Below are 27,870 nucleotides of genomic sequence, written 5' to 3'. Positions count from 1 at the left end.
ATCAGGCCTCCGCTTTAACCACTCTATCAATGCACCAGTATATTATGGTGAAGTAGGTGAGTGGTATTGAACCTTACCTCTATATGGAGAAGCCCAACCACCATCGCCGGCTGTTGACTTACTTCAGATTAGGTATATTTCGTCCGTTGATGTTTGCAAATGGTGTCTGGGTCCTATTTACCCCTCTGCGTGTTTAATAACATCTCAGTTTGCGACACCCAGCACAATGTCTTTATCTGCCCCATATTCGAATGTCTTCGCTACAAATTTATAGGGCTCCTACTGTAGTCTATGAACTTTAGATAGGCGAGACCCACACTTTTATATCTGCAGCTTCTACCATCGCCTAAAATATATTTTTATGTGAAATGGTTTTATCAGGCAATGTGCGAATCTTCGGCTTCTTACCCACTGCCAACAAAGTGCATATTATAGGGGAAAAGCTATTCCCTCTTTCCCTGCTGTTGGGTTGGCCATATTGGCTATCTCACAGTGTCTCCAGGTCTCAGGCTAATACACTAAAAGGAACAATCGCTGTTGTGCTCCAAGCTTACGAATGGCGTGATCCTGTGTTCTCTGAAGCAGGATGTGCAGCATGAGAATAACAGAAACCAGTTTTCCTTGACATGGATTATTGCGGTTTCTCCAGATTATTCTCTGGTTGTCACCTTTTGTTGTGAACTTACTGCCCAATCGTGTTCATGATCACATGATTCTTGATGTGGTCTGGTGAAATTTGATCTTGAATATTATTGTGAAGATGGTGTTTCTGAGTTGCAGTTTTCTCAGTTATCTTTTTCCTCTCTCAACATAAGCCCTTCCCTTTTCTCAATTTTTCTGTCCATGTTAAAACCTTCTCTGTGATGGGGTTTCAGTTTGTGTTCTTTTTGTAGTGCAACATAATTCATAAATGACCAACGTTCTTTACTAATGAACCAAGAGCAAGATGATATTACTTTAACCACCCTGAAAGATCCCTGTCTGCCACATTTACAGATCTCGGTCATTCCATAGCTTCAACATAAACACCTTTATGATGGTTCGTCTGAAGCTACAAACCGGGTTCTGGTCCTGAGGAACCCATATGGGGCCTTTCCGAGGCTGTCACTTGTTTACATGTGTGGACATGAGCAGCATAGTCAAGCATCATATGTCCTGGTGTTTATTTAAACCATCCCTTCCCCACCATTTCACTAAAATTACAGTTGTTCTACTTAGGCAGGTAGTAGGGATTTTTCGTTGGATCCCCCACTCCCTGGATTTTTTCTGAGTAGGCTTGCAGCCTTTTGACGAGTGCCGCCCGCCATTAGACTATGTTTTGGCAAGCGCAGGAGGGCCGAAGATGAAGCATGACACCCACAGGGAGAGTGAGGCATTCCCATTTTATTTAGGCAAATGCCCTTCGGGTCGTAGCCGTGGTGGTTTGCGACTAATACGTCACCCACATAGAGGAGTCACTTAGCATTAGAGGTGATTTGTCCCAATGTAGGTGAGTTATTATTAGGGATTTTTGGTTGGATCCCCCACTCCCCGGATCTTTTCTGAGTAGCCTCTCAGCCTTTTGACGAGTGCCGCCCACCATTAGACTATGTTTTGGCAAGCGCAGGAGGGCTGAAGATGAAGCATGACACCCACAGGGGGAGTGAGGCATTCCTATTTTATTTAGGCAAATGCCCTTCGGGTCTTAGCCGTGGTGGTTTGCGACTTATACGTCACCCACATAGAGGAGTCACTCAGCATTAGAGGTGATATGTCCCCACGTAGGTGAGCTATTTATGAGGGCGCGTTTATTTTTTTGGTGTATGCTTAATTTCCTCAGGGCCTTCTTAATAATTATAAATTGTTGGACTGGCGCGGGGTGGCAACACTCTAGGGGTCTGCCAACCCTTCAGGTGGGCCCTATTTAGCCTAAGGTCAATGAATATCTGTGAGATATGGGAGACTCACAGGCCCCTTGTCACATTCTGCGGAGGGGCATCATCGTTTTGTGTTACGCCACCGGTGCAGGGTATTGAAGACTGGGAGATCTGGATCTGTGTGGTGTGCTCTGTTCCATTCATCTCAAATAACAGAGGTGCTTACTACTTGTGCCCTGTGGAATCTGAATCATCTTAGTGGTAACAAGGGCAAGAATCTCTTTGTGGAGTAGCAGTCAGGAGTTGGTGTAATACTGTGGAGCGATCATCAAAGAGGGTGGCTCTGAAGAACTCTCTTCCACCGCATCTATGAAGCAAGCAGCACAATAGTTTGTGGTAAATTGAACAAAAGTATCAGGTACCATTAATGGAACCTCCTAATGAATTAAACAGATAGATCTACAGCTTGTTTGTGAATTTCATGTTTGGATTGTCCATTCCAAGGCATGGTATAGGAGACAAAGCTTTAAATGTATCTTTAGTTTTATCAGTAAATGCCAGTTTTCTGCACATTTAGTGTTTTAAGTGAAGTAGTACATTGCCAAGAATGTCCAAAATTCCTTCTAGATGTACCAGTAAGTATGGATATTGCACCATCAGCGCCTGACTCCACACACTGACATAATGGCAGTTTTGAAACATGCCTTCAATGTCTTCTTCAAAAGGCAACAAGTATGCTCTGGTTCTAAAGGAGGTGACATTAATCTGGTGAACGGTGTACTTAGGTTCGATGTGGGCAACAGCAGGTTGGGTTGACATATTTGAGCCTCTCAAGCTATGCTTGCATAAATAGCATTTGGTCAATGAAGCTAAGTGTAGCTTAATAGATAAAACTTAAATAGGCATCTAGCTGATCTAATATAGAATGTACAAGATGCTGAAAAGAGCCTGTGAAGGGGCTGCTCTTGTCTATGAATTCACCAGGTGATTAAAACTCATTATTTTGAGTAGTATCTGCTTAATGTTGGCATTCTAGCCTCCATAAGAATATCCTGCCATTTCTGTGAAGATTTATGTACCCTAACACTATGATTTCAGATGTCCTGCCACAAAGTTCATTGACTTAGGGGTCATGATGTTGGACATGGCCCAGGCATTTCACCAAGAGCCAAAGGTAGCAACCCAATTGATGTATGTTGTCTTCTTTGCTGCTGCAAATGAATAAAGGTGAGCTAAAATATAAAGGAGTTGATGTTCTGGCAACCTCTGTGCCTAGCATGTGTTGGTGAGATCAACACTAATGGGACAAACCTCTAGGTAACATACTTATTCCAACTGAGCCACAAGACAGTGCCCCTAACACCAGCAGTTGGTATCTTAAAGTGAAGTCTGGGCAGGGTTTTGTTTGCATGGGTTCATTATTTTTAAAGTGCCATGAGGAAAGACTTCTAAATCTATGCTTAGTGTGTCTGGGATGTTTCTGCATTTTCCCGGGACACACTGGATGAAAAGACAAAAACACTGTTTTTGTTCACCCATTATCAAATTACCTGCACATATCAGAACAGAGGGAATGATTTTGCTCCCAACTTGCTTTTCGAGGTACAGCTGAACACTGGTATTAGCTAGATCTGGACCAACTTGCTCTACATGATTTTAAAAGTTTTATGGCAAAAACTGATGCTGTTTTCATATTCCCCAGTTGAATCTAGCAAGCTGAGTGGAATTTTTAGGGATGTATTATTGTGGGGACTGGGTCATAGAATACTATCCCATTAATTACTTTTGAGCATTTCTGAAGTGGTCTCTTATAAAGATGTGTTTGCGTAACCAAGTGAATATGTGATGTCATCAATCCACCAGCTTCATCATTGTTTTCAGTGTAAGAGACTGTGATGTCTGGCAAAAGGGAATTGTGTTCTGAGATGGCAGAAGTTTGTACATAGTCAGAGCATCCATCACCTTCCGACCTTTACCTACTATCAGAAATTTCTGTTGTGTGCGGTGATGAGATGGCTTTTGCATGTTGATGTTCAAGTTGCTTCCTTGGATCGAACGTCCTCTGCCTGGCTTTGAAAAAGCTGCACTGCCATTACTGGCGAATTTTATCTGACTTGTTTTAAGTTTTCCTTCCAGTAGAGTCAACAAATCTGTAGATCACTTGAGATCCAGAGCCATTTACAGAAGATGTGTGAGAAGAAAGCCAAGCTCGGTTTAAAGGGTATGATCAAATGTGTAACCTCAACCGAACTCTTAGCAGACTCTCAGGCGTTTGCTGAGATGATGGCAGTGATATGTCTTTTCAGCTGCACCCCTGGTGGGGAGGCAACTATTGACACCTTTAAAGTCCTGTCAGTCACCCATAAGTGTAGACCTGTCTATCTTCCTGTGCATGACGTGTTTTTAACTTACATTCAACCTAAGTAGAAGGTGTCCATTTGGGGAACAGTGTACAAATGTGTCTTTTCGCCAAAGTGAACATGATAGCCTGCCTCTACTCTTGTCCAGGACTTCCTACTGAAACTGGGTTTACCTGTGGGTGTACGGATAGTCGCCATCCATTCTACTAGCAAAGGGGGCTCTTTAGCCATACCAGTCTGATTTGAATACACAATTAGAGCCAACTGTGACTGGTCTGATCTGTGACGTCTTCTCCAGTGGAGCCTGTGAAAAGTAGACAGAGGGAAAATATGCACTTGCTAATGAGTGAAGATATCAACCTTTTAATTAAGGAAGAACTTTGGTTGGCCCAGGCTTCCTCATTGTGCGGGCTGGACTGTTCCCAGGAGGCACATGGTCAGACTGATATAGCCATGTCTGAACTGGGGTGGCTGAGTGAACTAAAGAATGGTGATGGATTAAACCCAGATCAGTTGACTGGGGGTGAGTGTTTGATTTGTACAAACGCTCCGTCCATCATCCCCTTTTGTATCGCTTTGTTCGCCCTAAGTGTGGCAGGGTATGCTCAGACGTGAGTCCCTTGTTCACTTGGCCACTGGATTCAAGATAGCCTGGCTGATGAGGATTATGAATCCGAAACCGGTCCCAGGATGCTTGTTTCCGGTCCAGGGAAGACATGGCTTGGCAGTTCAGGCTGGACTGTTCCCAGGAGGCACAGGGTCAGACTGATTTGCATATAGCCATGTCTGAACTGGGGTGGCTGAGTGAACTAAAGAATGGTGATGGATTAAACCCAGATCAGTTGACTGGGGGTGAGTGTTTGATTTGTACAAACGCTCCGTCCATCATCCCCTTTTGTATCGCTTTGTTCGCCCTAAGTGTGGCAGGGTATGCTCAGACGTGAGTGCCGTGTTCACTTGGCCACTGGATTCAAGATAGCCTGGCTGATGAGGATTATGAATCCGAAACCGGTCCCAGGATGCTTGTTTCCGGTCCAGGGAAGACATGGCTTGGCAGTTCGGGCTGGACTATTCCCAGGAGACACAGGGTCAGACTGATTTGCATATAGCCATGTCTGAACTGGGGTGGCTGAGTGAACTAAAGAATGGTGATGGATTAAACCCAGATCAGTTGACTGGGGGTGAGTGTTTGATTTGTACAAACGCTCCGTCCATCATCCCCTTTTGTATCTCTTTGTTCGCCCTAAGTGTGGCAGGGTATGCTCAGACGTGAGTCCCTTCTTCACTTGGCCACTGGATTCAAGATAGCCTGGCTGATGAGGATTATGAATCCGAAACCGGTCCCAGGATGCTTGTTTCGGTCCAGGGAAGACATGGCTTGGCAGTTCGGGCTGGACTGTTCCCAGGAGGCACAGGGTCAGACTGATTTGCATATAGCCATGTCAGAACTGGGGTGGCTGAGTGTACTAAAGAATGGCGATGGATTAAACCCAGATCAGTTGACTGGGGGTGAGTGTTTTTTATTTGTACAAACACTCCGTCCATCATCCCCTTTTGTATCGCTTTGTTCGCCCTAAGTGTGGCAGGGTATGCTCAGACGTGAGTTCCTTGTTCACTTGGCCACTGGATTCAAGATAGCCTGGCTGATGAGGAATATGAATCCGAAACCGGTCCCAGGATGCTTGTTTCCGGTCCAGGGAAGACATGGCTTGGCAGTTCGGGCTGGACTGTTCCCAGGAGGCACAGGGTCAGACTGATTTGCATATAGCCATGTCTGAACTGGGGTGGCTGAGTGAACTAAAGAATGGTGATGGATTAAACCCAGATCAGTTGACTGGGGGTGAGTGTTTGATTTGTACAAACGCTCCGTCCATCATCCCCTTTTGTATCGCTTTGTTCGCCCTAAGTGTGGCAGGGTATGCTCAGACGTGAGTCCCTTGTTCACTTGGCCACTGGATTCAAGATAGCCTGGCTGATGAGGATTATGAATCCGAAACCGGTCCCAGGATGCTTGTTTCCGGTCCAGGGAAGACATGGCTTGGCAGTTCGGGCTGGACTGTTCCCAGGAGGCACAGGGTCAGACTGATTTGCATATAGCCATGTCTGAACTGGGGTGGCTGAGTGAACTAAAGAATGGTGATGGATTAAACCCAGATCAGTTGACTGGGGGTGAGTGTTTGATTTGTACAAACGCTCCGTCCATCATCCCCTTTTGTATCGCTTTGATAAAATAGCATTAGCATTGCCTCCCAAGCCATCAACTCGTCAAAATGATCATTTGCCAGACAAGGAAATGTTGGCTTTTTGAGAATCAGAATAAGTCTTGGGCTCCTGGAGAGCCTCTGAGGCTGTGACTGCCAAGAACAAGAGGAGCTGTTGCTTATCATAGAGAGGAGCTGACACCCAATGGCCTCCAAAGGGTCCAGCCCACTGAAAATCTGCCTAGATTTTGACTCAACTAACTGAACTGCCAGGGAACCATGAGTTGTTGCACCTCAGAATGGCTGAAGAAGTTTAATAATATCTCCTGTGTCTTGGTGTTGAGTGACCTGCTGCTATCACATTTTGGCCATCACTATCCCAACTGCCCCTACCCTTTTGGAATCCACCTGTATCTGTTCACTTTCAGGCCTGAGGGACAGTGAACTCTCTCTATTTCAACCCTGCCAGCAGGAGGTTGTGTTTAATTGACTGCAACTTCCTGCCTTGATATACAAGTTAAGCTTGCGGTTACATAACTTAAAAGTCCAGCTGCCAATTGGCACTCATAAAGCCTTTGAGGCAATTGCATGCCCCACGTTGCTTAGGTGATAATGCCATTGGACAATTTTGATCACAGGTGGCCCTATTTCAGATACACTATTGATAGTTATGCCCCTGGCATTTCTTCATCACTCCACCAAATGCTCACCTTTCTCAACCTGGTGGCTTTGTCAAATACAATTTTTTTTAATTTGCAATCTCTGCACATCATATTTCAGCTCCGTCACTCCCTTCTCTATCCTGGTTACATACTGTTGTGAACCAGAAGTATATCCACTTTTTTGTCTGTTCTCAGGTTTTCCCTGACTGCACTACTTTGGCTTTATAACAATTAATCCAAAATGTTTTCTAGTTGTGGATTTTAAATGTCTTATGAAGCGCTATGGATCTGGAATTCTAGGATTCATAAAACATTGAAAATGCACTTAGCAGACATGGATACTGGTCCCAGAACTAAGACTAAAAGGCACCCAACCATATACAAGTACTGTAAGTTTGGTCACTCTCGGCCTGATTCACAAAATGAACTCACATGTTTGAGTAAACTCTGGAATAGGTTTACTGTGTTTTGGTATTCACAAACTCTGAGTGTACATTTAGTATAAAAGTGTAAGTTACTTGTTTCCATCCCCTGTGTAAAGCTATTGGCTTAGTCTTGTGCGGGTGGGTGATGTACCTCTCTAAACCTCTCTAACTCCACCCTAATCCTATCTCCTTTTGTTGTAAAACTGTGCCTTTTTCCACCCACTCTTTAATGTCTCTCCCAAATTTGGTGTTAAAAAGTGTATTTACGTATGCGGAGAGTCTGCAGTCGTGACGAGGAACTCCGTATACATACAAATAGGTAATGCAGGGGCATAAAACTCTACATGTAGTTTGTGAATTGCAATTTGGAGTACATTTTGTAGTTCTGTAAAACGTTCTACAAGGTGCAGTTTGTGAATCAGGCCCTGCGTATTCAGGTTTTTACTTCTTTGGTATGATAGTGCGAGTGCTTGTGAACCCGATGTTGGGAAAAACAATGTGAAGATACACCAACAATGTAGGGCATTGTGGGTTTCAAGTTAACATTATCATGGGTTATCCTCACTCTGTATATATTAGATGTACGAAAACTTTATTCATGTAAATAAAATGCTTTTCCAAGCCCACCACAAAATAACAGGATAAAAGTCTGCAAGTGGATGTCAGATAGGAATCTGGAGCAAGAATCAATAATTTTATCACAGTGACTGTTGATGCCCTTAAACAGAACTACACATTTCCTAATCAACTTACCTAGAATTTTCAGAGATGTTGGTTTCAGATTATTAACAGCCGTTGCAAATGCAGCAACAAGAGGCGGAAACTCCTGGGACCCATGCATCAAAGAACATTCTGGAAGGAGGAGGAATATAGCCAGAGCATCACGATGAGCAGGAAGCTGTGAGAGCTCAGCGATAATGTTGTTCTTCAAGCAGGAACTAATCTGAAACAAATATGAGAGGAAGATATATTATTATTTGCACAATCATTTTGAAAAACTGAAAGATACTTACACAAAATCAAATTTAAGAGTCCCTAATTTTTAGGAGCCTATAGGTAATTCAATTTACATTCTGGATATCAGAAGTCTAGCTTGAGTAATGAGCAATATTTCATTTATTCGTTATTCCAAAATGGGAAATTCATCATTACTCCAGCTACACCTATATTGTTTAATTTTCCTTTCTAGCTCTTCTGCCTTGTTCAGCATTCCATTTGGGCTCTGAAATGTAGCAGGAGTCTTATCTGAAGGGAGGACACATCCTCATCTGTGTGTAGAAGAGCCCAAACTATATCATCTGGTAATAGCTGCTGCTAAGGAAAGATTTCTCACTGTTCATCAAAACGTCAATACCATATGTTAGGGCCCAAAACTTTACTTACAATGCCAGTCACCTCTTTTTTTTAAAATTTCTTTATTCAAGTGTTTACATTTAACATAGGACATGTCAAACTATCTCTTCTACCATATCATAATTAGCTTACAGCATGACAGCCTTTAATAACGTATCAGATTTCTTAGTTAAGGCGTGTACCTCCCACTACCCACAATGTCCTCGTGGCACAAAGCAAAATTACAATATTAGCGGATCAAAGTTGCCAATCCGCTTAGAATTTCACTCAACATTGGGTAAGCGCAGCCCACAGACCCATATCACCACGCATGTCCGGGGAGTGGGCACAGTTTACAAAACTGATTCATATGTGTCGACTTTTGAAATAATTTGCAACAAGCTGCTGAATGTGACCTCACAGGTCCATATTCAGCAAACCTTTCCATGGGCTACTCGTGTTACACGCTACTGAAAAAGATTTGAAAACCGGGCCATAGTTGCTAGGCTACACAATTTCTTTAAGTATTTGCAATACCTGCTGTACAACCTGTTCACGATTTGCAATCATGTCAAAAAAGTCGGAGGCGGCATTGAGGTCAATCCACGATATATCCGAAGTTTTACAATGTTTCTTTCTACCGAAAAGAAAGGACACCAGTATGAGAAAAGCTTTGAAATGACCTTCATACAACAATAAATAAAACTACTGACCATCATCATTCAATAATATTAGTCTGTGAATCCCCAGAGGCCACATAAGCAATCAATGATCAAGCAACTGTGTCATTTACACACTAATCAAATCCTGAAATCTAATGTCACAATTGATTTAGGTTTTGTCAAGGGACCAGGCACTTCAAACTGGATTCGAATATATACTAGACATGCGAGCATACAGATAATCTTAAAAGAGAAAGGCAAGAAATATTAGAAGATCCCCAAGGAATGGCAAAAGACTGCAAGTAGAGAAAACAGCAATAAGGTCCACATTACGTAATGTGCGGTTGACCAAAGCCTTCACTTGACACAGGACCCGTTCCTGTCTTCCTTGGTACAACCTGAATCCTGCAGGTAAGAGATGGTGTACACACCTTCTGTGTATCTTATCTTCTCTGCTATCAGGACCACCGAAATGTTGCTACCTTTCAGGGCATTAAAGGCACTGACTAAAGTTTTAAGGATGATTGCGCTGGAGGATTGGGTTGATGCCTTGCCAAAGTCATTGGATTGGGTGGAGGTCCCTCAAGCCTGTGTATCATGAGCACCTACAGTAGCTGAGACCAAGAATCTTTGGGAACTTCTCTTTTTGCCATCACCTGTTGCCAAGAAGCAATTCTTCAGTTCTTCAGCGCAAACAAGAGCCCTTGGTGACTTTCAGCAGTTGATCCCTGTACTCGTGCTTTGAGCACATCTACATAGATTTGCTTTGCTATCTTTTGTGGGAGACATGCAAATGTATGAAGAAAAGAGATGCTTATGTCACATAGGAGAAATCTGGAGGACAAGCCCAGGAAGCAATGAGCCTCAAGGGAGCCACCAAAATGTGATGGGTGTCATGTTGGCAAAATCTTCAGTCAAAGGCATTACAAGGCATTCCATTGTTTTTTGGTCAACTGCGCCACACCAGGTGTTTAGCAACTATAAGCAGTATCTCTGAGTTTTCACAAACACCCCTCTGAGATGAAAAAGGAGGAAAGAGGAGGTTAGCCTGTGCATGAGGCTACTTTAATTCAACTCTGATCAACAGATACTTTTGCAGCTCAGGTCTTCCTCATCTTGCCACTGACGCCAAAAGGGTAGAAATAATGCACATAGGGAAAAAGAGTGGACAGTAATTCATTCATTATAATTCAACCACTGGTCATTATTTTCACAACACTTCCTTTCTTCAACATTCTGCATAGACAACATCTTTTCACAGAGGGAAATTAAGACTCTTGGACATGTAACTATTTGCCATCCGTGTCCTAGAATGGTTAAATTGTGAATGGCTTGTTATCCAGTTCATTGCTGATTTGGCCTTCATGAGAATGTTTTAAAATTCTTCCCACTAATGACGCAACACACTTATGTGTGTGAGGTTCTCTTTAGGTGTGTGTCAACTAGGGTAAAGACCCTTATAAAAAACGCAGCCTTCAACTTAAGTGTAAGAAGTCTTGCTACATTTCCAGAAAATGTCTAATTTTCAGGAGATTCCCCCGGTGTAGGAGGACTCAATGAATTAGCTTTCATTTAAAAAAAATTCTATATTATTTATAATACTAGAAATGTAAATGCTTGTAGGTCAAACCCGAGCATATTCAAGAAGTGCATTCATGAAAATTCTTTTGGACAAAAAGGTCTTTCTGTATGAACTATTGGGGTGGCTATAGTTTATAATACGGTGGTTTCAGAAGGGATAGTGAGAAACAAGTGCTAGAGCTTTCGAAGTTGCTTTGAAGAAATGGACAATTGTTGGTGCTGGATCTGCAGAGATGGTTTAACTCAAAGTATATTTTGTGGTACATATTGTGAGTACAAGAATTCTGCCATGATCAGGGTTTCTTACTTACCTCTGTTTCAAGAAACTTCCATTGATGCTTGCCACGGATGAAAAGATTTGTTTTATTTCCCTAGGAATAAATAAAAAATACAATTTGAGATACAATTTAAAAGTGGAAATATATTTTCTCTTCGCCGGGTACTGAGAAGCCCCTGAGCCAAGGGATGAAACACACATTAAAATATCACTACCTATCAAAATGTTAGTCAATGAAGTTTTATCCAGACAGCAAATAGAACACATTAGATGATGGACAGCGGGTGCTTTGATACATGCAAGATAACTCTACAGCCCATTCTAGACATCGGAAATCCAGTGGCAACATATGTATAAATTCCTTTCCATAATACAATGGCTTTCTTTAACGCACACTGCATGGCGGTGAAACCTTCATACCACTGCAGGCTGTAGGAGTGAAGTGGGCTTCTCTTCTTCATGGTTTGTGTGACTGAATAGGTTGCTTTGCCAACCTTTAGACCAAAGATGCGGAGTACTGCACTGATTGAAGACTGCAGTCAGGAAAAATATATTTTTGGTGCAATTTTAGTGTCACATCTGTAGACACCTATGTTATCTTTGCCCTCCGCTTCCACTGACGCCGAGGTGCTCCACTTCTCCCTAGCATTTAATTCTCACCTGACCGTAGGTGGTACTCTGGTGTACCGGCCTCCGGGACACTTTGGGAATTTTGTGGGGGCACAGGAAGAGGTCATAATCCCACGGGTACTAAGATACTCAAGGTATCTCCTCCTGGGGGATTTTAACATCCATGTGGATAGCCTGGACTCTCCGGAGGCCATTCGCCTAAACGAAGTTCTATCCATGGCTCAGCTCAAACAGTGGGTTGCGGCACCCACTCACACGGGAGGACACGTCCTTGATTTGGTCTGCTCCAACTTCGATATTCTCATGGCCTGTCCCGAGTCAGTGACTTGGTCGGACCATAAGCTGATTAGGTTTTCCTGGTCTCTAGCTATTGCCGTGAAGAGCGGTCCCCCAGTCACTCACGCACAGAAGATCAATCTAGATATCTTGCCAGATTGCCTCGCTGCAACCCGTCCATTACTGCCCCCAGAAATTGAGGTGGCAGTTAGTTTTTTTAATACATGGGTTGAACACGGGACCGCTGCCGCTATTAAAAAAGGCGGGGTGCGTAGATTACGTACTACCCCCTCCAAACCCTGGTTTTCACACACTCTTCGTGAACTTAAATCAGGCTGCAAGAAACTTGAACGGGTATGGAGAAAAGCATACCTACCTGAGGCAAAGAAGGATCTTCGGGTGGCGCAAAAAAATTATTATGCGGCCATCAGATCTGCCAAGAGCTGTTATTATTCAGGACGAATTAATAAAGCTAATAACAATAGCAAGGACATTTTTTCAATTGTAAAAAGCTTTGTTTCACCATGTGCCGCACAACCTTTGTTGCCCTCATCTGAGCAATGGTGTGAAGAGCTTTCTCTGTTTTTTGTTGATAAAATCACCAAAATTCAGGATGACCTGCTCGCTGTCTGTAACAACTTTCCCTCCCCCCTGTATTTCCCCCCTCTACGATGCCGGAACCTGCAGAACAGTTTACTAACTTTGCTCTGTTCTCCAGGTCTGACATCATTGCTGTCCTTGCGGCCTTGAAATCGGGGTCCCCCTCTGACCCCTGCCCTGCTAGAGTCCTCGGGGGACTAGCGGAAACAGTTGGAAATTAGGTCACTCAGATCATTAACCTTTCTTTTCTCACTGCAACCGTCCCGACTTGTTGGAAGCAAGCAAAATTGCTTCCACTTTTGAAAAAAACCGGGCTGGATTCTGTCGTTCCCTCCAACTATTGGCCTATATCTTTATTGCCAGCTCTTGCCAAAGTTTGCGAGAAGATCGCTTTTAAACAGCTGGACAATTTTGTCGAAACCTCTCAGGCACTACACCCAGCACAGTCAGGATTCAGGGCTGCCTACAGCACTGAAACAGCCCTAGTTGAAATATCTGAGGCTATCCGGGAGTGTTTGGACGGAGGTGGGAGAGCGGCTCTGATTTTATTAGACCTCTCTGCCGCCTTCGACACGGTACCCCACTCCCTCCTTCTTACCGGATTAGCCACTATTGGCATCACCGGCCCTGCACTTGACTGGCTGACGTCTTTTTTAGATAATAGGACTCAACAAGTTTGGATGCCTCCCTTCGCTTCCTCCCCAAAGAAGCTCGATACTGGGGTCCCTCAGGGCTCCACTTTGAGCCCTTTGCTTTTATCTTACCCCTTTAATTTACCTAGCAGAACAGCTTGGGGCAAAAATTATAGCCTACGCCGACGATACCCAACTTCTGTTTACCTGGCCTAAGGACAATTTGGATACGTCGGCGGCCCAACTTTTCCTATCATCAGTTTTCCGATGGCTAGCACTTGCCCAGTTAAAATGCAACGAAGGCAAGTCCGAGGTTCTGTTTTATGGTTCCTTCCCTGACAATTTTACCGACCTTCTTTGGCCCACTGATTTGCCCTATCCAAAATCTATTGGCGGCCCAGCGAAAAATCTAGGAGTCTGGTTTGGAAAGGACCTCAAATTTGAGGACTACATAAAAAAACTTACAGGGGTCTGTTTCTCTACCTTGAAAACCCTACGCAGGTTCTTTCCCCTCCTCCCTCGAGAGGCTAAAGAGACTGTTACACGCGCTCTAATACTCTCCCGGTTAGATTACGCGAATGGCCTGTTTTGCGGGCTACCGGCCTATCTGATCCATCGTCTTCAGGTCATACAAAATGCCGCCGTAAGACTCCTGTTCAATATACCCAAGAGTTCCAGTGTGCGCCTCCTACTTCGCAGCCTCCATTGGCTCCCTGTTGCCCATAGGATCATGTTTAAAACTCTTGTCCTCTCCTATCGCGCTGTCCATCAAATTGGCCCTGTCTACTTGAGGAAAAGGTTCACCCTTTATGTTCCTAACCGATCCCTCCGGTCTGCCAATCAGTGCCAACTGACCGTGCCTAAATTTAAGTACTGTAGATTAGGCGGCCAATCCATCGTGGTTAAAGCCGCGAAGGCCTGGAATGCTCTCCCCCTCCACATCAAGACCGCTCCTACCATCATGGCTTTTAAGAAAGGACTGAAAACCCACCTATTTAACATCACTCTGTAAACTGCCTCCCCTCTGTCCTTTCATGAACCCTATGCTTCGCTCTCACCTTCTCGCGCCAGGATACTATTTTTAGTAATAGAGCGCGCTACAAAAGCCTTTATATCATTTATATCATATCACTGCTAGCGACAGATAGGAACAGAGCACGTCAGTTCCTGGTACTGTCAATCAGGAGTTTATAAAGCGAGCTACTCACCATTGAGGGTCTCGGTGCAGCTCCGGATCAGGCGAAGAGCCAGGTCTTGAGGCTCTTCCTGAAGGTGTGCAGAGTGGTGGAGTGTCTGATGTTGACTGGGAGCTCATGCCAGGTCTTTGCTGCTGCAAGATAGGAGAAGGCTCTTCCACCTGCTCTGGTTCTGCGGATGCGTTTGGTTTCTGCCAGGGCAAGGTCGCCGGAGCGAAGGTTCCTTTTGGGTACGTGGAAGGAAACTCTTTTGTGGAGGTATTTGGGTCTGAGGTTGTGGAGGGATTTGTAGGCATGGGTTAGTAGCTTGAAGGTTACTCTCTTTTCTATGGGGAGCCAGTGGAGGTCTCGTAGGTGCTGAGTCACGTGTTCATGTCGTGGGGTTCCGAGGACAAGTCTGGCTGCGGTGTTCTGGGTGGTTTGGAGGTTGTGTAACAGGGTTTTGTTGATTCCGGCGTAGAGGGCGTTAGCCCCTAGTTCAGTCTGCTGGTTATGAGTGTGTGGGTGACGGTCTTTCTGTATTCGGGGGATCAACTTGAAGGTCTTGCGGAGGATGCAGAGGGTGTTGAAGCTGGTAAAGCGACGGCGTTGATCTGGCGGGTCAAGGTGAGGGAAGAGTCCAGAATGATGCTGAGGTTCCAGGCGTGGTCCGTCAAGGTGGGTGGGTTTCCGAGGGCAGGGGGCCTCCAGGAGTTGTCCCACGCAGTGGGGGAGGGTCTGAGTACGAGGACCTCGGTCTTCTCCGAGTTCAGCTTTAGGCAGCTGTCGCTCATCCAGGCTGCGACGTCTTTCATTCCTTCTTGAAAGCTGCATCTGGTGTCTTTGGGGTTCTCCATGAGAGAGAGGATGAGCTGGGTGTCATCGGCGTAGGATACTATGCTGAGCCCATGCTGTCTGACGATAGCGGTGCAATTATATAGTAAGTAATGTATTGGATATGCATTTCCTATTGTGCCCTCTGGCACTTGCTTCCTACCTGAGTGGACTACAAGACTCACCATCAATATCTTTACACCCGCACATCAGGGGAATTATAGCAGGACAGCAGCAGCAAGTGGAGAGGCTGGTTTACTGAACTGGAAAGAGTTCGCCACAAATAGTACAGGAAATCCTAGACAACAAATTAATATTTCCTTACTTTCCTTACTCTCCTACCATAGAGTCCATCTCCCTTGTGCCACACCCGTTAAAGGTCTTAGAGAAACTAATCAACCAACGTCTCACCAACCACTTCAGCACCCATCAGCATCTCAATGCTATGCAGTCTGGACTCAGGCCCAACAACCGTATGGAAACTACACTCATCACCACCACAGACATCCATATGATCCTTGACAGAGGAGACATGGCAGTGCTCATTCATCTGAACCTCTCTGCAGCATTTGACACAGTCTCACACCCATCCTCATCTGGAGTCTGCACAAGATTGGCTTCAAAGGACCCGCAGTCTACTGGATCTGCTCCTGTTTACTGGATAGAACACAATATGTCAGCTCAGCACCTTACTCCTCGGAAGCCCCCAAACTTGTCTGTGGAGTGCCTCAAGGTTCATCGCTCAGCCCCGCTATCTTTAATATATCTATGATCTCTCTGCCCAACATCATCTATGCACACATCAACATCTTCTCCTACACCGACAACATGTAACTCATACTCTCCCTCTCAAATAAAATCCCCAACACAAGAAACAAGCCTGCATGACTGAAGTTGCTAAATGAATGAAAGTCAACTGCCTTGATCTTAACACCGACAAGACAAAAGTAGTGATCTTCGGCAAGAACACCTCACCTTGAAACTCCAACTGGTGGTCAGACAAACCACGGCAATCGTATCAAGAACCTCTACAGCAAACTGGCCATGACCCCACAAGTCAACACTGTCATTGCATCCTACTTCTTCACTTTAATGATGCTGAGGAAGTTCTTCGAATAGCTCCTAATCAACACTAGACAAACCGTCACTCACACCGTAGTCACCAGCACATTGGACTAAGGGACCACCCTCCACGCAGGGATCACCAAGGAATTCACTAGAAGACTACAGAAACCGCCAGGCTGAGCTGGAAAAGAATCTCAGAAGAGGAGTGGGCTTCCACCCTCCTCACGCATCGGCCCAAGCACACCAGCAACTTGCTAAAAACCTCAAAAGCTGGATCACTGCATGCGCCGACACCTTGGCTCCCTCAGGTGCAATACAAAGGCAAGAGCCCGACCACAAGCCAGCTGGCACTCAGAAGAACACATGCTGGCGAAACGCCAATGCAAGCAACTAGAGCTTAAATGGAGACCAAGTCAAGACACCGCAGACAACGCCTATGTGATCCCTCTGGCCAATGTCATCCATGCACACATCAGCATCCTATGCCGCCGACACACAACTCATTATCTCCCTCTCTAGCAAGTCCCAACAGAAGAAATATTTTCACCGCCCGCATGACTGAAGTCACTAACTGGATGAAAGCCAACTGTCACAAGCTCAACATGAACAAGACAGTACTAGTGATCTTTGGAAGAACACCTCACAATGGGACTCCCACTAGTGGCAGACCGAACTCAGAACCACACCCAGAACCCGAGTCAGGAACCCCCGAATAATCATTGACAACAAACTGACTGCACAAGTCAACACTGTTACTACATCCTGCTTCCATACCCTCAAGATGTTGTGGAAGATCTTCAAATGGCTCTTGAGAAACACAAGAAAAACTGCCATACACTTTGGACTATGGAAACACCCTCTGCGCCGGCATCGCTAAGCAACTCACTAGAAGACCACAGACTATCCAGAACTCAGCAGCAAACTCATCCTCCCACACAGAACTCACAGAACACCACACATCAGGGAACTACACTGGCTTACAATACACAAACACGCTCAATTCAAACTCGTCACACACATTCAAGGCACTCCACAACTCAGTCCCCAACTACCTGAAAAGTAGCATCTCCTTTCCCTACCTATCCAGAAACCTCCGCTCTGCAGGACTCCTACTCACAACTATCCCATGCATACAAAGAGCCAGATCAGGAGACCAAGTGTTCTCTTACATTGTTCCTAAAGTGTGAAACAACCTCCCTCTCCACATCATAGCCTCCTCCTCTCTTCTTGAATTCTGCAAGAAGCTGAAGACCTAGTTTTTCAATTAACCAACCTACCATAGGTAGGGCTAGGCACATACACACCTACTGAGCACCAGGATACCTTCATGGGTGATACTGTGCTTTACAAATACCCACACCATAACATAGTCTCTAACATATCCAAACATAACATAAGATAACTACAAATCACCCTGAACTCGGCGGCCAGACTCACATTCAACCTCCCCCATAGAACTCACATCACATCGCACCATACCTCACCTCACTGAGCTCCACTGGATCCAGATACACAAACTCCTCGCACACACATTCAAGGCACTACATAACTCAGGCCCCACCTACCTGTAGAGTTGTAACTAATTCCACCAACCACCCAGAAATCTTTGCTCGCAGAACTCATACTTTCACATATACATAGAACCAGATTACGAGGACGGGCGTTCTCTTTCATTGCTCCTAAAGCGTGGAATAGCTTCCTACTCAAAATCAGAGTCTCCTCCTCTCTTCTTAAATCCTGTAAGAAGCTGAAGACCTGTCTATTTAAATAACCAACCTAGCATAGACAGGCTAGGCACACACACACCTGCTTATCACCAGGACACCCTCGCAGGTGATATTGTGCTTTACAAATACACATAACATACTCTTATACACAGATACCTTCCTGCATAACCAATGAGACAAGCAGCTTGGAAGAAGTAAAATGAGAAAGTGACGAAGCCCGCTAGACAAGAATAAAAATTAGCTAACAGGCCATTTGTTTGATTCCGCATCTGTTATACTGCTGATATCAGAGAGCAGCACTTGCAGAAGACTCACTGAATAGTACCGTTGTGGCTACCTTAGAGAGGCTCATTGGGGGAAATATCTCTAGAGAGCAAATAAAACTTGCATGATGAAGGCCTTTTGAGAGAAAATTCCTTGGCAGTAGTGATAATATGATATCCAAGAGATGGATGCCTTGAAGTCTGGTTCCACAGGTTATTTCCTTCAGTTCCGATCAAGAAACATGAGGTGAACTGCTGATGTGTGAAGTGTATTCAGTAGTTAACATTAAAAACAAATAACAAATAATTTTCTCTGTTCTGAACCTACGAGGCCTTGCAAATGACACACCCACTACAACAGCAATTTACCTATTGAAATATCTCATTGTAACACCCCTGAAGTACACAACTGGGATCTTTATACTTTTGTTCACTGCTCTGTTGCTTCCTAGCTAAGTTTACGGTGTATGGGTGCCCACACGAACCTAAAAACAATTGGTTAATCTCGGAGTAGATACAATACTCCACAATGGATGTTTCAGTTGTAATTATAATCTTGTCCTATTGAAAAGCAATGCATGACTCAGAAGCTGCTTTGAAGTTCAGTGAGATGTTGAGCTGAGTTAGATGGCAATAAAACGCCTGTGAACCGGTCATCATTTGTATGTGACAGACTGACATGGCTTTGTTTAGCTGCTATACCTATGTGGATGAGGAAATATTCATATGCTTCTGAAGATGTAGTTCTCTCAGAGGGGAACACAAGACATAAACTATTAGAGTGATGTTTGACTATTTGAATTTATAAAAAAATCAGATTAAAAAATCTGCTTCTTGTTATTTTTTATTTTTATTTATATTTTTTTATGTAAACAATTAATTATACAGTAGGTACATCTTCCTTTATAAATTTCAAATCAGATCATACAATAATGCATACGAAAAAATGAAAAAGGAGAGAAAAGAAAAAGAAAATGACAGAAAACATATCATTTGTATCTATAACAGCAGGAGAAAAACAATAACAGGATCGCAGTCTGATTCTAAAAAATTCTTTCTAACCAATTAATGATCGGCGACACCAACTGAGAGACTAATACAGACTTTCACACAGTTTAGCCACTAACCCATGCATTCAGTAAGACACGTTCAATCACTGACTTATACAGTCAGTCACGCACCTACTAAATAATCCCTTCAGGCACTTGTAAATGCATTCATTCTTCAATACACCCTGGCATAGATATATATGAAAAATATTTAAACTTTACAGAAACACACATACGTTGGATGATGTCATCAGTGATGTCATTTGAGATGTCATCAGTGATGTCATCAGTGATGTCACTGACCATGTCATGAGTGATGTAATATGTGACATCATCAGCAGTACATTGCGGGCGAGCAAGTTATAGTTAGATCAACTAACTATAACAGGCAAATTTCTCTGGTTTTCTTTGAGTCAAATGTCCAACTAACTATAACATCCCTGAAACCTATGTTTTTTTAGTGAATTTCAAAAGTTTTTTAAATGCTAATTCCTAACTATAACGTCTGTAAAACCTATCGTTTTTTCAGTGAATTTCAAAGGTTTTTCAAATGTTAATTTCATATTTGAATATTTATAAAACCTATATCTTTTCTATTTTTTTAAAAATATTTTGGAACTCTATTATCCTTTATTTTTAACTTTAAAAATTATGTAATGTGTTATATCTATCCCTAAAAATATGTATATCTTTTTTTGGGAGAAAACTGCAGTTCCATACCGGTAGTGTACCAAGCTTTATCACCACGCGAATCCTATTCGCAATATTGCTAAACTCCTAAATGATGCGCATTTCGTATCCGACGCGTTCGTGGTACCGCGTCCCACGTAACATCACATACGTATGAGGTCGCGCCAGCTGCTACTTTGGTATCCGACGGGTACGCAGTACCAAGCCACGCATTACGTTATGTACGTATGGGGTCGCGCCCGCTGCGCATTGCGTATGTGATGAGTGCACGCTACCAGGCCCTGTGTTACATCATAGACGTATGGTGTCATACCGGGTACGCCATTGCCTCATTTTTTTATGTCTCAAAACTATATCTAAATAATTTGAAAGTGTAAATGAGAGCAAGCGATAATCTAAAATATTTTAAACATTTATATATTTTTAACTGTAATAAACTTATATTATGAAAAATATATTTTCTCAAAATCGCGTCGGGTGCGGCCTCCTTGCGCACTAGATGCAGGATTGCCGTGTGACCTTAAAAAAAGCATTTGATTAGTTCATAACATTTCTCATTGTAACAGTTGGAGGACCCCGCCCATTTTAGTCATTATCTCTACAGCGTTTGATGAGACACACCCCTTCTGCTTAGAGAGCTTTTTTGAAAAGTGTTTTTCTTGTGTACACATATCTTATACTACACACAACATGCAACGATCATCTTGATCAATATTCATGGTCTGTACATTAGCCTTCCACGTGTTATGGCAATGCATCAGAAACGTTACATCAAAAAACACATTTGTGTTACACGATGCCCCTGGTGTGTGTGTGTGTTTGCACATTATTGTGCTGCCTTTTGGCCTGGGTATTGGTGGCTCGAAGGGGTATCATCATCCACGGGCAGAGTGCACATCCTAGATCACATGTGACAAACAGTAAAGAGTACTGTGTAGATTTGTGTTGCAGTATGCTCTGTTGTCGCGCTTTACCAGTATAGTAGTGTGTCATATGTGAGACTTTCATATTCACGTTTGACATGCATTGCTTGACTGTAATGAGCGTTATCCCTATGAATGACGTAGCCTCACTGCTGATCCTCCCTCCATCCAAGCACATTCATATATGTGCGCTTTGCGATAGCAGCACTTTCAATAATACCGCACACCATTGACATGCGTGTCTGCACATATCCACAACCTTGACAACGACATGTGATGTTGTCCATTCAATGTTTTAGAACAGCATCTCATTAGCGATAGTTCGCTGCCCTCCCGGTACATGTTACATTAATCTAAATTGCACATTCTGCGACATCAAAACTGCAACAGAAACACACATAATTCACTTCCTGGCCAGGCAGGAACTGAACAACACCCAGGTCCCCGGAATAATTATTCACAACCCTACGGTGGCCTAGCGTACGCAAGCCCAGTCTACTTTGCGTACGTATAAATAGGATAAAGATGCCGCCACATGTCCCAGTTCTTCCACACTGCCTCAGGTGATATGGCCGCATCCACCTCCCATATCACATTGCGCAATAAAAAAAAGAGATCCATGAGGTGTACACCATCCTGGCAATCAACACTGGATATGAATTGGAAACCCTACTGCTCGTCGTGTTTGGAAAGGGATCCATGAGGTGTACACCATCCTGCAATCAACACTGCATATGAATTGTGAACACTGCTGCCCGTCGTGTTTGGACACACAATGACAGCAGGTGAGCAGTGGGGCCTGGGTGCACAGGGGCTGCAATTGAGCATGGTGCTGCGGGAGGGGTGGAGTGAATCAGCCTGGGTGTGCAGGTGCAAACAAGCGATGTTGCCATGCGTAATGATGTGATCTCTGACCTCAATCAGTCACATCTCTGTCTCATTTTAAGGACCTGCTAGACCGTACTGTAGGCCTGAGCCAGCGGGCAGCGCTGCCCTACAGACATGTGTTAAGCGAGGTGCGGTGGGAGGGGTGGGGTGCATCAGCCTCGTTGCGCAGGTGCAAACAAGCGATGTTGGCGTGCGTAATGATGTGATCTCTGACCTCATTCAGTCACATCTCTATCTCATGTTAAGGACCTGCTAGACCGTACTGTAGGCCTGAACCAGCAGGCACCGCCGCCCTACAGGCACGTGGCTTTGGCTTTTGGAACACTGTAGTGAGCTAATTACTAAGTGTACATGCACATAGGCTTGCGCCACTGCATTACACAAGCACATTATGCTTCTAGCATGCACTCTGTTCCTTTGTATGTAAACGTTGGCATAACATTTTATTATTTAAACTTGTCTATTCTCGTGCACTCCAACTTCTCTGTGGACCACGATTACCACTAACAGTTGGTAGATCGTACCTCAAGAAGGAAGGATGCAGTCAACTGGTGTTCCCTATTAAGCTTGAAATAAACCTTAATTTACCTCAAGACGTTTCCAGCATTACATTATTTCTCCCTTTTCAGACACTCAGTTGCCTGCGCCAAAATGGGCGGAGCGAGTGCTCACCCCGTGATGATGCCCTGGGCATTCTGACGCCTTCCATCGTGGTATCAAGACACCGTCCCAGACTGGCGACCTGCTGTGCCACCCTGACAGAGGCACCCGGAGTTGGAGCTTGCAACGGCACGTCGTTGGACACACTGGTGGTGGCAGGTGAGCAGTGAAGCCTCAGTGCGCAGGAGCTGCAATTGAGAACAGTGCGAGGGAAGAGGCTGGGGTGCAGCAGCCCGAGTGCACAGGTGCAGGCAAGCGATGTTGCTGTAGATAATAATGTAATCTCTGCCCTCATTCATATCTGTTTCATTTTAAGTACTTGCTGGGCCGCACTCTTTCTCGTGGACCCCAGTGTCCTAGACACACGGGTGACGGGAGGTAAACAGTGAGGGCTCAGTGCAGTAGGCCGACGCTCTGTCTCCTCCTCCCTCTGTTCTTTTGACTCTCCCTCCCCTTCTCCCTTCCACCCACTCCTTCTCTGTCCCATTCTCACTATCTTCCTTTCATTCGGACTACCTTTCTTTTTCTCTTGGACATGGCACACATACTTATGTTTCTTTTTTGTCTTGCAGGTTTTGTACGCTGCTTCCGGAGGAGTCCCACCCACTTATTTCATGTTATACTGTTATTTGTTCGAATAAAGTTGCGTTTCCATTTATTGGTGTTGTCTTAATAAAGGTTATTTTTTTTAACCAATAAATAGGTGAGTGAATGGGTCTTCTTTTTCTGAAAACACTTGTATGTAGTTTATTGTGAAAATCAGCTGTTTATAGGAGGTTATGAGGAAAAACATTTGTAATTTTGCGGTGCACCTACCAAATATAAACCAACAGACTATTACACAAATGAAACCGGAGTACTTCAACAACTGCAAGGGTTCTATGAGTGTATCACTTTATAACACCATGAGTATGGCCCGTGTGATTACAGAACCAATAAGGCACTCCCTAGGGCCACTGAGGCTTCATCCACTGGCGAGGCCCACCCTGCATATTTAAGTAAAGCCCCAGAGGGTGGCGATCCCTGGACTTGAGTTGGCCTCAAAGCCCCCCCGAACAATTAGTAAACAATACCTGGGGTCGTGGTGATCCCCTAGGCTGCGAAACATCTCGGTGCCACACCGCGCCTAATTTACATGTGAGATTAAGGTCCCTAGTGCTGCAGGGACCCCGCATTATAATAATAGGATTGGCCCCGTAACATTACCCACCAAGGGGCTCATTTAAATGAACAGGTGAGACCCCACTTCATTTTTTATTCTCCATTTTTACCATCTGGATCCGCTATTAAAGCGATACCTGGTTTTCCTCCTCTCACTTCAATGAGGCAAACAAGGATTTGCTATCACAAGGTAGAAGCGAGGCACCTGCCCTGTAATAGAAAACATAAATGTCCCGCAGATGCACACCCCGGGACATTGTATGAGCTGCGCCTGGGAGGTGGCACTCCCTAGGACCATGATGCTGATGCATTGGTTTCTGCATAACTACAGAATTAGTATAAAAGCATACTAACACTACTTGCACACGTGTAGTACAGTGACCAGAGTGTACTGAAGAGGCAGAGAAAGCCCAAAATCTGAAAATATAAATCCTACCAGAGGTCTGATGACATAGTTCAATGAGCCGACGACCCTGGGATGAGTAAAAACAGCTTCACGAAGAAAACCGGTCTTCAGCACAACGCAAGCAAGCTCAAATTATTGGTGAGAGCGGACTTCTTTTTACCTTCTCCTACTTGTCGCCAAATTTATGTAGTGAAGAGGCAGACAGAAGTGGATCCGATAAGTAGATTTATTGCAGGAAAACAAGACAGCTTAAACAGCCAGCAACAGGAGCAGACAGCAAGGCAACCGTCTTCTCCAGCACCGTGTACAAACTCCCCAAGGTTCCCCTCATGACAGCCTTACATTCTAACATTACATACTTACATGCTACTAGCATTGCATACTAACATTTTATTATGACTTACATTAGAATACTACACAGAGCACATGACTTTACAGCAATGAGCTCACGGTTTCATCCACGAGTCTTGAGACCGGTAGGGGTGAGTAGTTCGCTTCCCACTCCCTGTATTGTATAAACGCAAACTAACACTACTTCCACTGCTATGCTACAGCGCCCAGAGCACATCACTTTACAGCAATGAGCTCACGGTTTAGGCTCATGGTTTAATCCCCGAGTCTTCAAACCAGTAGGGGTGAGTAGTTTGCTTCCCACTCTCTGTATAGCATAAACGCATACTAACACTACTTACACAGTTATACTACACTGGCCAGTATGCTACAGCGCCAAGAGCCCATCACTTTACAGCAATCAGCTCGGTTTGATCTCCGAGTCTTCACACCGGTAGGCGTGACTACTTCACTTCCGGTATAGTATAAACGCACGGTAGCGGTCAGTAGTTCGCTTCCCACTCCCTGTATGGTATAAAAGCCTACTAACACTACTTGCACACGTATGCTACAAACACCAGAGCACATCACTTTACAGCAATGAGCTCACGGTTTAGGCTCTCGGTTTCATACCCGAATGTAGAAGCATCTCATCCCAGCACCATGTCACTCTGAGCAACACCTCACTTTCAGACAGGTAGGAGTGACTACTTCGCTTCGCACTCCCCCACAGAGGTTACACTGCTCCTATCCTCCTCTTTCCTACTCTTTTCGCCCTTTTTCCCCTTACTTGTTTCAACGAAATAACAAAATGGCAGCCAACACTTCCTAGTTGCAACCGCTCGCAGCGCTCGCAACCAATAAGCAGCAAGCTTGTGCTCATAACGCCCCAGCCAAACAGATGACAGAATTTCCAACTATCAATATCTGTAAATTTCAATATTTCTCCAAAATTACTGAACGGATTTACACCAAATAAGGAAAAGCGTGATTTCTAGACCAAGATCCTTCTCCCTGCCAAATTTGGGGTAATTCAGTTCACCCGTTCGACCTCTAGCCTTTTCTAAAGTTTCCTATGGAAATTGCATGGAGAAATCATGTTTAACAACCCCCCTTTTTTCTCAGCCCCCCCTTGATGAATCACCCCCAAACTTTCAAAATAGGAGCTGATATAATGAAAGAATTGGTTTTGGAATTTTCATGAAGATTCATCAAACGACGCCAAAGTTTTAAGCAAAACAGAAAATGCTCTTCCTATTGAAACTTGGTCCTAACTATAACTACCTACTGGCGACCGCCAGTAGGTAATATATATAGAAAACGGAGCCAAACAGGTCATTTGCAGTCTTTATTTTATGTGCAATCCCATGACGCGTTTCGGGCCCGATGAGGCCTTGATCACATAACGTTACGTTGGCGAGCCACACCATTTAAAGTGCTAGTGCAGATCATCTGACCACAAGGCCTATGGACATAGAAAACAGCCTACCGTTTAGACAAGTAGTAGTTCCATAAAATATACTATTGAATCAATATGCTGATAAATTCAAACCGATTCCACAAACTATTCATAATTATTAAATTGATAGCAGCAGCAATAGAGTGCAAACCATAGCAGCTATGTGCAACATCACGCAAATAAATAAATAAATATACAGCAATATACATAATTGTGTAAAATGTGCATATGTGCATATTTGCCTGTGCAAAGTATGCTGAATTTGTGCAAAATACTGCAAACAAGGTGCCTCTAACAGCTGATTTAATGCCATGAGTTGGCAAAGTATCAGCACCGCCTAACTTGTCAAAACGGCTGTGGCATGGATACTGGTAAGGTCCCTCACCACCAATCCTGACTGCCCCCCAGCAATAAGATTGTATATATCCGCGTTCACCCACAGGTTAGATGTCTACACCTGTGAATGAAAAAGCCCTACTACTATAATAAAGCCCAAGTGGGCAATTTGTAGTATGGTGACTATACATCGTCCAAACTGCCTTAAAATTGTGGTTTAAGATAATATGCATAAATATCTACAAAAAGGAAACGAGAAACTCTTCATGTGTCTAGGTCAAATAGACCCTACCTTGTGTAAAACAATATGAAAAATATAATGAACAAATCTAAATGTGAAATATACAATTTCTCTAGCGTACAGCAGGACACAGAATGATACACGATTGATTTTGGGCTTGCAACTCATTAAACACAGTATTAATATATGTCTCTTGAGTTTCAACCCTTAAACTAATGCTGTTCAAAGGCAAGTAGTGTGTCCTCATGTAACGTAACTGGTGCTATGTAAAGCGCTCTGATAACTGATTCGGTTCGGTTCAAGTTCGCGCTATATAAAACTCTGCAAAAAAAAAAAGTATACAACTCCTCACTGGAGTTTAATCCATTGGGTGTCTTAGAATCAAGCTCCAGGATGTAACGTGTTTCAAGTGTCCTCAATAGAGCCTCACGGTCTTCCCCCCTGCGCAATTGTGGGACCATGTCTATTGCAAAGTAGTTTAGAGACTCCAGACTACTCCCATGAGCTGATTTGAAGTGTCTCGCAACCTGGTACGCCTCATCCTGGTTGCAAATTGCCCGCATGTGCTGGAGTATACGTTTGTGAACCTGCAACTTGGTATTCCCAACATATTGCAGGCCACACATACACTCCAGCACATACACCGTATATTCAGATTTACACATCAGTTTTTTAGCTATGGGCACTGGTACATCACTAAAGGGCGTGATGTATGAGGTCTTATTCTTGCCCAGTTTACACTCTTTGCAGGATGCACATTTAATGAATCCATTGGTGGATTGCAACCAAGAACTGTTGGTGAAAACCTCCGGGCTGCTTTTCACGAGCATATCGCTCATAGAGCGTGCCCTACTGATTGTGATAGCCGGGGTTTTAGATAGAGTGCCACCAATTACAGGATCACCCTGAACAATTGACCAGTTTCTACGAATGATATTGCGCAATTGTTTGTGTTGTCTGCTGTAGGTGGTGATGAGCCTAGGTTGGTCCAATAGTGGCCTCTCAGAGGACGATGGAATAATCGTACCTCCGCCCAGTGTTGGTGTTTGAGAAGTCAAATTGGCTCTAATCATGGCTCTATCTAACACAGTAGCAGAATAACCCCTGGCCAAAAATCTGGCCTTGCTTCTCACTTGAGCCTGCCTGCACTCATAATCTGTACTACAGAT

General features: G+C 44.1%; 1 protein-coding gene across 2 annotated transcripts in view; it reads right to left on the bottom strand.

Moving 5' to 3' along the window:
- The window catches only part of LOC144818567 (E3 ISG15--protein ligase HERC5-like), a 400,809-nt gene that overhangs the window by 216,159 nt on the left and 156,780 nt on the right, over positions 1 to 27,870 (bottom strand). For both annotated transcript variants that reach the window (XM_078676098.1, XM_078676099.1), the window contains exons 10-12: positions 11,391 to 11,450; positions 9,374 to 9,473; positions 8,258 to 8,447 (exon numbers count right to left, since the gene is read on the bottom strand). In XM_078676098.1, the coding sequence (XP_078532224.1) occupies positions 8,258 to 8,447; positions 9,374 to 9,473; positions 11,391 to 11,450 (350 nt within the window). The remainder of the gene's footprint in view (positions 1 to 8,257; positions 8,448 to 9,373; positions 9,474 to 11,390; positions 11,451 to 27,870) is intronic.

Source organism: Lissotriton helveticus, chromosome 2_1 (genome assembly GCF_964261635.1).
Source record: "Lissotriton helveticus chromosome 2_1, aLisHel1.1, whole genome shotgun sequence".
NCBI lineage: Eukaryota > Metazoa > Chordata > Amphibia > Caudata > Salamandridae > Lissotriton > Lissotriton helveticus.
This window is presented reverse-complemented; position numbering and strand designations above follow the sequence as displayed.